Source organism: Schistocerca americana, chromosome 9, assembly GCF_021461395.2.
Source record: "Schistocerca americana isolate TAMUIC-IGC-003095 chromosome 9, iqSchAmer2.1, whole genome shotgun sequence".
Lineage (NCBI taxonomy): Eukaryota > Metazoa > Arthropoda > Insecta > Orthoptera > Acrididae > Schistocerca > Schistocerca americana.
The window spans coordinates 123470405-123482476 of NC_060127.1; the positions used below are offsets into that span (position 1 = coordinate 123470405).

General features: G+C 44.3%; 1 protein-coding gene across 1 annotated transcript in view; it reads left to right on the top strand.

Moving 5' to 3' along the window:
• The window catches only part of LOC124550730, a 96507-nt gene that overhangs the window by 42480 nt on the left and 41955 nt on the right, over positions 1-12072 (top strand). The window contains exon 5 of the mRNA XM_047125451.1: positions 4693-4943. Within this exon, the coding sequence (XP_046981407.1) occupies positions 4693-4943 (251 nt within the window). The remainder of the gene's footprint in view (positions 1-4692; positions 4944-12072) is intronic.

The following is a 12072-nucleotide window of genomic DNA, read 5'->3' on the forward strand; positions in this document are numbered from 1 at the left end:
AGCGTTTCTGAAGAAGAGAAATTTGTTAACATCGAGTATAGATTTAAGTGTGTGGAAGTCGTTTCTGAATGTATTTGTTTGGAGTGTTGCCATGTATGGAGGTGAAACATGGACGATAAATAGTTTAGACATGCAGAGAATAGAAGCTTTCGAAATGTGGTGCTACAGAAGAATGATGAAGATTAGATGGGTAGATCACATAACTAATGAGGAGGTATTGAATAGAATTGGGGAGAAGAGGAGTTTGTGGCACAACTTGACAAGAAGAAGGGACCGGTTGGTAGGACATGTTCTGAGGCATCAAGGGATCACCAATTTAGTACTGGAGGGCAGCGGGGAGGGTAAAAATCTTAGAGGGAGACCAAGAGATGAATACACTAAACAGATTCAGAAGGATGTAGGCTGCAGTATGTACTGGGAGATGAAGAAGCTTGCGCAGGATAGAGTAGCATGGAGAGCTGCATCAATCCAGTCTCAGGACTGAAGACCACAACAACAACAACCACATTTTTGATCTTCCTTGACCTTCAAAGACCTTACGTTTACACATTATTGGATTCGTCTCGATAGCCGCCGTCAGAAACAAGTGCCAAAATATAGCATCCCATTTAAAAAACGAAGGTGAGCTTCATATCTCTAAAGCGACCCCACCGAGCAACAAAAAACCAGCGTCATATTGTGACCCCTGTTTTCCCATGCAACATATGTCCCACAAACTTTTCAGCTACTATCATACATTCGGTTTTATTCTAGCTGGCAGCACTTAGTGACTCACCCTGTACACAGGGTGGTCAGGAAAAGTCTGAAAAGCGTCTAAGGGTGTTACAGGGCAGGTTACACTCAGAAATAAATGTCACAAAGAAAATAAGACACATTGTGCTGTTTCTGAGTTAATTAACACTGAAGTTATCCAGTCAAGTTACTGAGTGTGCAGCTTCAAGAAACGGGGTTGGCGATCGTGTTCTTGGTTTGCTTTCCCGAAAACCAAAAAAATTATATAAAAATGGGACATGTGATGGTGGTAAGCATCGAACCGACTCAAAGGTTGAGCAGTTTCGTGTGCTACCATCGACGCTGACACCAACTGACGATAATTGTATCTGGCGGCGAGCTTGAAATTTCATCACGTAACTAACTGTTTAAATTCAGTGCTATTATCTCGGAAACAGCGCTAGGTATCGAATTTTTTTTAAGAATTATTTCTCACGACAATATACCTTGCAACACCATCACAAACTTTTCAGACTATTTCTGACCACCCTGTGTAATATCACAGAAGGAATAGACGTAATTTACATAATGGCAGGTAATAAAACAGTAGCCACATAAATACAAAACCATGGAGCCATTCACACTCGACGATAATCCACACTACAAACTGTTGTCACGACGCACTAACACTGATGATGTCGATGGCACATGTGAACGATGGAGTGTTACGGTGAACACTAAACACAAAACACGACGGCACACACGAGAAACGGATGGCGATGATCTCAGGCGCGCGAATGTTCGCGTAACGTGTGCGAGTCCAGGGACCTGCCAAGAGGGTGAGAAGGGTGAGGGGGAGGGAGATGGGAGAGCCAGGATGCCAATGGCAGAGGAGATGGGGCGAGGAGTAGAGGGATGGGGGTAGGGGAAGCCTGGGGGAGGAGAGGGGAGAAAGGGAGGAGGGAGGGAAGGAGAAGGGAAGGAGGGTGCCCAAAGGAACAAACACAGGAAGAGGGGGGAGGATCAAATTTGGTAGGAGGGGGAGCTGGCGGAAGCCACCTTAGGAGAGGGTAAGGAGGGTGGAGAGATGGAGAGCAGGTGGGACGTGGGAATACAGGCGCGGCAGCGCACAAGGGTGGGAGAGAATAGGTGAGACAAGTGGGTGAGGAGGATCGAGTTTACGGGAGGTGTAGAGGATCCGTATCTGTTCGAGGAAAAGTAGGAGGTGGGGGAACGGAATTAGGTGGTACAGGATCCGCGTGGTGGAGGGGAGACGAATGCGATAGGCGAGGCAGAGGGCATGGCGTTCAAAGATCTGAAGGTAGGGGGGGCAGAGATCCAGGCCGGATGGGCGTAACAGAGGATAGGGCGGATGAGGGATTTATAGGCGTGGAGTATGGTGGAGGGGTCCAGACCCCACGTACTGCCGGAAAGGAGCTTGAGGAGACGGAGCGTGCCTTGGCTTGGATTGTCTGGAGATGGGGGGAATAACACAGAACATAGACATTCAAGTACGTCTTCTGTGGATGAAAAATGTATGCTGCTATTGGCGTTCGTTAAAGTTCCGTGCTTTATGTAGATAAATAGCAGAACCTGTTGGCAAAGATAAAAAATTACATCAACATTTGTTTAACGTTATACAGGGTGCTCCATTGATAATGACTGGGCCAAATATCTCACGAAACAAGCGTCAAACAAAAAACTACAAAGAACGAAACTCGTCGCTTGAAGGGGGAAAGCCGGCCAGAGTGGCTGAGCGGTTCTAGGCGCTATAGTCTGGAACCGCGCGACCTCTACGGTCGCAGGTTCGAATCCTGCCTCGAGCGTGGATGTGTGTGATGTCTTTAGGTTAGTTAGGTTTAACTATTTCTAAGTTCTAGGGGACTGATGACCTGAGAAGTTAAGTCCCATAGTGCTCAGAGCCATTTGAACCATTTTTTTGAAGGGGGAAACCAGATGGCGCTATGGTTGGCCCGCTAGATGGCGCTGCCATAGGTCCATCGGATATCAACTGCATTTCTTAAAACAGGAACCCCCATTTATTATTACATATTCGTGTAGTATGTAAAGAAATATGAATGTTTTAGTTGGACCACTTTTTTCGCTTCGTGATAGATGGCGCTGTAATAGTCACAAACGTATAAGTACGTGGTATCACGTAACATTCCGCCAGTGCGGAAGGCATTTGCTTCGTGATACATTACCCGTGTTAAAATGGACCGTTTACCAACTGCGGAAAAGGTCGATACCGTGTTGATGTATGGCTATTGTAATCAAAATGCCCAACGGGCGTGTGCTATGTATACTGCTCGGTACCCTGGACATCATCTAAGCGTCCGGATAGTTACGTTATTTAAGGAAACAGGAAGCGTTCAGCCACATGTGAAACGTCAACCACGACCTGTAACAAATGATGATGCCCAAGTAGGTGTTAAAGCTGCAGTCGCGGCTAATCCGCACATCAGTAGCAGTCAAATTGCGCGCGAATCGGGAATCAAAACGTCGGTGTTGAGTATGCAACATCAACATCGATTGCACCCGTACCATATTTCTATGCACCAGGATTTGCATGGCGACGACTTTGAACGTCGTGTACAATTCTGCCACTGGGAACAAGAGAAATTACGGGACCATTACAGATTTTTTGCACGCGTTCTATTTAGCGACGAAGCATCATTCACCAACAGCGGTAACGTAAACATGCATAATATGCACTATTGGGCAACCGGAAAATCCACGATGGCCCCGACAAGTGAAATATCAGGGACCTTGGTGGGTTAATGTATGGTGCGGCATTATTAGAGCAAGGATAATTGGCCCCCATTTAATCGATGGCAATCTAAATGGTGCAATGTATGCTGATTTCCTACGTAATGTTCTACCGATGTTGCTACAGGATGTTTCACTTCATGACAGAATCCCGATGTACTTCCAACACGATGGATGTCCGGCACATAGCTCGCGTGCGGTTGAAGCGGTATTGAATAGCATATTTCATGACCGGTGGATTGGACGTCGAAGCACCATACCATGGCCTGCACGTTCAACGGATCTGACGTTCCCGGATTTCTGTCCGTGGGATAAGTTGAAGGATATTTGCTATCGTGATCCACCGACAACGCCTGACAACATGCCTCAGCGCATTGACAATGCATGTGCGAACATTACGGAAGGCGAACTACTCGTTGTTGAGAGGAATGTCGTTACACGTATTGCCAAATGCATTGAGGTTGACGGACATAATTTTGAGCATTGATTGCATTAATGTGGTATTTACGGGTAATCACGTTGTAACAGCATGCGTTCTCAGAAATGATAAATTCACAAAGGTACATGTATCACATTGGAACAACCGAAATAAAATGTTCAAACGTACCTACGTTCTGTATTGTAATTTAAGAAACCTACCTGTTACCAACTGTTCGTCTAAAATTGTGAGCCACGTGTTTGTGAGTATTACAGCGCCATCTATCACAAAGCGGAAAAAGTGGTCCAACTAAAACATTCATATTTGTTTACATACTACACGAATATGTAATAAAAAGTGGGGATTGCTACTTTAAAAAACGCAGTTGATACCCGTTTGACCTATGGCAGCGCGATCTAGCGGGCCAACCATAGCGCCATCTAGTTTCCCCCTTCAATCTAGACAAATTTCGTTCTTTGTAGTTTTTTTCGTTTGACGCTTATTTAGTGAGATATTTGGTCCGGTCACGATGAATGGACCACTATGTTTATCACTGTAGCTCATCACAAGGAAATACCTTTACTTAAAAAAAAAAAAAAAAAACACGACGGTTCTAGTCGCAGTCCAGTAAGCAGTTTTAATCTGCCAGGGAGTTTCAAATAAGCGTACACATTCCGCTGCAGAGCGAAAATTCCATCATGCACATTTTTACGTTCTTGCTTGCACTGTACATGATTTGCCGTGTTTGTTTTATTTGCTTTTAACGTTCAACCTCGCCGCTCGTGCGTCAACAGGCTGCCGCTGTTGAATGATCGCCTGCTGTCGTACCACGGGCAGCACCTCGCCTTTCGCGACGACTTCAGCGCGCAGTGTGAGAAGCAACAGCCAGAGGCGTCGTCAATGTTCGCTCTCGCCGACGTGCTCTACGGCTTCTACTACCACGTCTGGTTCAACGAAGCTCGAAGTTTCCTGCCGCTTTACGAAGTTCATTACCGTACGACCGCCAGGCCTGGAGTACCAGACGAACGTCCTATCTACATCAAAGGTAAGTTTGATTCTGGGATACACGCGCTTCACGTTTATGCACCGAAGGCTGTTGACTCTACTGTCATTCGAGGAATCAGGTACAAAAAACACCTGTAGATATTCACTTTTAGATCTTCCGTGATTTTCTACACCACGTAAGATAATTGCGATAGTTGCTCGTGTACTTTCCATCTTCGATCTTTCGACTGACTGGCAGCTCTCCATCTCTATTTGTCTCTAGCTTACACTTCATTTCGACGTGACATAGGTTAGAAAATTTAAAAAGGGAAATGGATAGGTTAAAGTTGGATATAGTGGGAATTAGTGAAGTTCGGTGGCAGGAGGAACAAGACTTTTGGTCAGGTGAATACAGGTTTATAAATACAGAATGAAATAGGGGTAATGCAGGAGCAGGTTTAATAATGAATTAAAAAAAATAGGAGTGCGGGTAAGCTACTACAAACAGCACAGTGAACGCATTATTGTGGCCAAGATAGACACGAAGCTCACGCCTACTGCAGTAGTACAAGTTTATATGCCAAGTAGCTCTGCAGATGATGAAGAAATTGATGAAATGTATGATGAGATAAAAGAAATTATTCAGGTAGTGAAGGGAGACGAAAATTTAATAGTCATGGGTGACTGTAATTCGAGAGTAGGAAAAGGGAGAGAAGGAAACATAGTAGGTGAATATGGATTGGGGGTAAGAAATGAAAGAGGAAGCCGCCTGGTAGAATTTTGCACAGAGCATAACTTAATCATAGTTAACACTTGGTTCAAGAATCATAAAAGAGGGTTGTATACATGGAACAATCCTGGAGATACTATAAGGTATCAGATAGATTATATAATGGTAAGACAGAGATTTAGGAACCAGGTTTTCAACTGTAAGACATTTCCAGAGGCAGATGTGGACTTTGATCACAATCTATTGGTTATGAACTGTAGATTAAAACTGAAGAAACTGCAAAAAGGTGGGAATTTAAGGAGATGGGTCCTGGATTAACTGACTAAACCAGAGGTTTAACATTAGCAGTAGAAATCCATTATTCTTTCGCAAAATATCATGTAAGTGTAAAAAAGTTGTGGAATGTTTTCAAAGAGATAGTATCGACAGCATTTGAGAGATATATACCACATAAATTAATAAGTGATGGTACCGACCCCTCACGGTACACAAAACGGGTCAGATCGTTGTTGCAGTAGCAACGAATAAAGCATGCCAAATTTAAAAGAACGCAAAATCCCCAAGATTGGCCAAGTTCTACAGAAGTTCGAAATACATCGCGTATTTCAATGCGAGATGCTTTTAATAATTTCCACAACGAAATTCCGTCTCGAAATCTTGCAGAAAACCCAAAGAGATTCTGGTCATATGTAAAGCACACCAGTGGCAAGACACAATCAATACCTTCACTGCTCGATAACAACGGTGAAGTCATTGATGACAGTGCCACCAAAGCAGAGTTATTAAACACGGTTTTCCGAAACTCTATCACCAAAGAAGGCGAAGTAAATATTCCTGAATTCCAATCAAGAACAACTGCCAAGATGAGAAACATAGAAGTAGATATCCTCGGTGTAACAAAGCAGCTTAAATCACTCAATAAAGGCAAGGCCTCCGGTCCAGATTGTATACCAGTCAGGTTCTTCTCAGAGTATGCTGATAAAATAGCTCCATATTTAACAATTATGTCCAACCACTCGCTCACAGAGAGATCCGTACCTAAAGACGGGAAAATTGCTCAAGTCACACCGATACCCAAAAAGGGAAGTAGGAGTAATCCGCTCAATTACAGGCCTATATCACTAACGTCGATTTTCAGCAGGGTTTTGGAACATATACTGTATACGAACATTATGAAGTACCTCGAAGAAAACGATTTATTGACATATAGTCAACACGGATTCAGAAAATATCGTTCTTGTGAAACACAACTAGCTCTTTGTACTCATGAAGTAATAAGTGCTATCGACAGGGGATGTCAAATTGATTCCATATTTTTAGATTTCCAGAAGGCTTTCGACACCGTTTCTCACAAGCGTCTTCTAATCAAACTGCGTGCCTATGGAGTATCACCCCAGTTGTGCGACTGGATTCGTGATTTCCTGTCAGAAAGGTCACAGTTCGTAGTAATGGACGGAAAGTCATGGAGTAAAACAGAAGTAATATCCGGCGTTCCCCAAGGAAGTGTTACAGGCCCTCTATTGTTCCTGATCTCTATTGACGACATAGGAGACAATCTGAGTAGCCGTCTTAGATTGTTTGCAGATGATGCTGTCATTTGCCGTCTTGCAAAGTCATCTTATGATTAAAACGACTTGCAAAATGATTTAGATAAGATATCTGTATGGTGCGAAAAGTGGCAATTGACCCTGACTAAAGAAAAGTGCGAAGTTATTCACACGAGTACTAAAAGAAATCAGCTAAATTTCGATAACGCGATAAGTCACACAAATCTGAGGGCTGTAAATTCAACTAAATACTTAGGGATTATAATTACAAATAACCTAAATTGGAACGATCACATAGATAATGTTGTGGTAGAACAAACCAAAGACTGCGATTCATTGGCAGAACACTTAGAAGGTGCAACAGGTCTACTAAAGAGCCTGCTTACACTAGGCTTGTCCGCCCTATTCTGGAGTACTGCTGTGCGGTGTGGGATTTGCATCAGGTGGGACTGACGGATGACACCGAAAAAGTACAAAGAAGGGCAGCTCGTTTTGTATTATCGTGGAATAGGGGAGATAGTGCAACAGACATGATACGTGAATGGGAGTGGCAATCATTAAAACAAAGGCGCTTTTCGTTGCGACGGGATCTTCTCATGAAATTTCAATCACCAGTTTTCTCCTCCGATTGCGAAAACATTGTGTTTGCACCCACCTATATAGGGAGAAATGGTCATCACGGTAAAATAAGAGAAATGAGGGCTCGCACAGAAAAAATTTAGTGCTCGTTTTTCCCGCGTGCCGTTGGAGAGTGGAACGGTAGAGAGACAGCTTGAAGGTGTTTCATTGAACCCTCTGCCAGGCACTTTATTGTGAATAGCAGAGTAATCACGTAGATGTAGAAATACAGGGTGTCCCACTCAAATCTCTCTGATTTCAAAGACCCAGGAAGAGAAGACACATTAGATACAATGAAAAATGCACCACATTGTAGAGCATCTCAAATAATTTATTTGTTTATCATGAATACACCTCAACATGTGAACCACTTGCAGCACGAAGAATCTCGAGTCTACATTCAATTTCTTGCCGAGTTCTTTGTAACGTTTCCTCTGTTACTGTTGCAATCGCATTAGTGATACGATGTCGCAACGCAGGAATGTCGTCCGCTTTGGTCGCATACACTCGGAGCTTCACGAACCCTCACATGAACAAACCAAGTGGCGTAATGTCGGGTGGACGTGGTGGCCAGGCAATGGGTCCTCCATGTCCGATCCAACGATTGGGAAATTTATTATCCAGGAACTTGTGGACATCCGTTGACCAATGCGGCAGAGCTCCATCTTGTTGAAAAATGATGTTGTGTTGCAAGTCTTGTATCAGAGGGTACACAAACTGCTCTAGCATGTCCATATACAGTGACTCATTCAGTGTTTGTTCCGCAAAGAACAACGGTCCAACAATGCTGTGGTGCATTGGCCAGCACCAGACGTTTAGTTTAGGGCTATCACGAACATGTTCAATGACAATGTGCGAATTTGCAAACCCCAAATCCGAACATTATGCCTATTAACCCTTCTTGATAGATGAAAGGTTGCCTCATCTGAGAATAAACATTTTTCCAGGAAGCTGGCATCCATATCAATAAGCTGCAGTATATCCACAGCAAATTGTTATCGGCATGAGTTGTCGTTCGGGGTCAGATGTTGCAGAATTTGCACTCAGTAAGCACACATACGAAGACGCTGGTGAACTACACGATGCAATGTTGATCGAGGTACATCAAGTTGCCTAGATGCTTGACGAATTGACTTATGTGGGCTTCTGAGAAACGTTTGTCTGATGTCCTGAAACTCCGTAACGTGCACCGCCAGGATGTTTCCGAATACCTCCTGTTTCCAGAAACTTCCTATACCATTCCTTAACTGTTTTCACATCAGGTGTATCACATTCATACGCACGACGATAATTTCTTTACACAGTAATCGGCGACTTTGTTTCTGCAAACCACACTACTGGTTCCGCGCGCTGCTGTGGAGTCGTCATTTTCACTTCATGCGACCATGCTTCACTCTGGCGACGATACTTTGCACTTCTGACGCGGGAATAAAAATTCTTTGAGATGCTGTACAATGTGGTGCATTTTTCACTGTCGTATCTACTGTGGTTTATCTCCCCTGGGGCCTTGAAGTCAGGGAGGTTTGAGTAGGACACCCTGTGCATCAAATAAATTAGCAAAAATTTAAATTACAGATTCTGTAACAGGACACAAAATTCCATTTGTCTTTTAACTAAAACCAAACGAATTCTTTGAACTCTATAAGCATTATAAATCACCCCAGAGGCACTTACTGGAGTCGACAGTAGTTTTGTTTACCCAGTAATCGGTATTACAATAAGAATAGCACTTCAAGCGTCAAAAGTCTCTCTATACGCACTGAGGCGATGAAAGTCATGGGGTGCCTCCTAATATCTTAGTGCAGCAACTCGATGCGCCATGAACACAACTATTCGTTGGGAGTCCCCTGCAGAAATATTGAGCCATTATGCCTCTGTAGCCGTCCATAATTGCTAAATTATGTGCAGAATTTGCAGAATTTTGTGAAAGAACTGATCTCAAGGTTACGCCCCACAAATGTGCGATGTGATTCATGCTGGGTAATCTGGGTGCCCATATATGCACTCGAATTGTCTTGAAAGTTCTTTAAACCAAGGGCCAACAGTTGTAGTCTGGCGACATGGCACATTGTCTCCATAAAAACTGCAACTTTGTTTGGGAACATGATGTCCATACGTAGCTGCAAATGGTCTCCAATTAGCTGAGCATAACCAGGACCCAGTGCATTCCATGTAAACACAGCCCATACAATTATGTAGCCACCACCAGATTTCACAGTGTTTTCATCTATTTCATCTACATCTACATCCATACTCCGCAAGCCACCTGACGGTGTGTAGCGGAGGGTACTCTGAGTACCTCTATCGGTTCTCCCTTCTATTCCAGTCTCGTATTGTTCGTGGAAAGAAAGATTGTCGGTATGCCTCTGTGTGGGCTGTAATCTCTCCGATTTTATCCTCATGGTCTCTTCGCGAGATATACGTAGGAGGGAGCAGTATACTGCTTGACTCCTCGGTGAAGGTATGTTCTCGAAACTTCAACAAAAGCCCGTACCGAGCTACTGAGCGTCTCTCCTGCAGACTCTTCCACTGGAGTTTATCTATCATCTCCGTAACACTTTCGCGATTTCTAAATGATCCTGTAACAAAGCGCGCTGCTCTCCGTTGGATCTTCTCTATCTCTTCTATCAACGCTATCTGGTACGGATCCCACACCGGTAGCTTTGTAAGTAACATATCGGATTGCCGCAGCGGCAACACCGGTTCCCGTCAGATCACCAAAGTTAAGCGCTGTCGGGCTGGGCTACCACGTGGACGGGTGACCAACCGGTCTGCGAGTGGGGTGCACTCAGCCCTTGTGAGGCAAACTGAGGTGCTACTTGATTGAGAAGTAGCGGCTCCGGTCTCGTAAACTGACATACGGCCGGGGGAGCGGTGTGCTGACCAGATGCCCCTCCATATCCGCATCCAGTGACGCCTGTGAGCTGAGGACGACACGGCAGCCGGTCGGTACCGTTGGATCTTCCAAGGCCTGTTCTGACGGAGTTTACTTTAGTTTTTTTAGTTAATTGGCAACATGTGTCCACGGCATTGTTGGGTCAGCGCCAGACTCGAACTCCAGCTCTTATCTACCGAAATCGGCACTCATCTGACCAGGTCACGGTTTTACAGTCGACCAGGATCGAACCTATATGGTCAAAAGACCAGGAGAGGAGCTGAAAGCGATGTCCTGTCCTTAGAAAAAGTACTCGCGACGGTCGTCTGCTGCCATAGCCCATTACCGCCACATTTCCCCGCACTGCTCTAACGGACCGTTCGTCGTAAGTCCCACAATGATTTCTGTGTGTTGCTTGTCTGTTAGCACTGACAACTCTACGCAAACGCCGCTGCTCTCGGTCGTTAAGTGAAGGTAGTCGACCACTGCGTTGTCTGTGGTGAAGGGCAATATCTGAAATTCGGTATTCTTGGCACACTTTTGGTACTGTGTATCCAGGAACACTGAATTCACTAAATCTGTATGTCTGCATATCACTATTTCGGGACTGTTTGTTAACTAAGTGTAAAGCATATCCTTAGCACTCAGTGTTAACTGATAATGACAAATATTAAAGATGCGCAAACGTAGAAAATACACACACCATTTACACAAATCTCTCACAAACGGAAATACGCAAAATTCTGTCCCAATTATTACTGATTTTATTTCTAACTCAACAATGTTCTTATTACTGGAAAAAAGAAGATTAGGTTTTAATGCCTCGTCGACATCGAGATCATTAGAACCAGAGTACGAGGTTGGGCAGTGTCAAGATGTGGAGACATATCGGCCGTGCCCTTTCAAGGGAGCCAACCCGGCAGTTACCTGGAGTGATTTGGAGAACCTGAGCCGGGATGTTCGTATGTGGATTTGAATGAGAGTACAATTTGCGCCGACCGGTGAGGCCGAGTGGTTCTAGGCGCTTCAGTCTGGAACCGCGCGACCGCTACGGTCGCAGGATCGAATCCTGCCTCGTACATGGATGTGTGTGATGTCCTTAGGTTAGTTAGGTTTAAGTAGTTCCAAGTTCTAGGGGACTGATGACCTCAGATGTTAAGTCCCATAGTGCTCAGATCCATATATATAGTACAATGTGCCAACCACTATACTGCCTGGCTAACTTCGTATTACTGCGATGCTGATCAACTTAAAGGGTTTCGACGAATAGCAAGCAGCAGTATAAACTAGGCTATCTTATGGAAAGAGCGCTAAGGGAACTCAATAGCAAAACTGAAATGTTTCAAACGGCTCTAAGCACTATGGGACTTAACATCTGAGGTCGTCAGTCCCCTAGACTTAGAACTACGTAAACCTAACT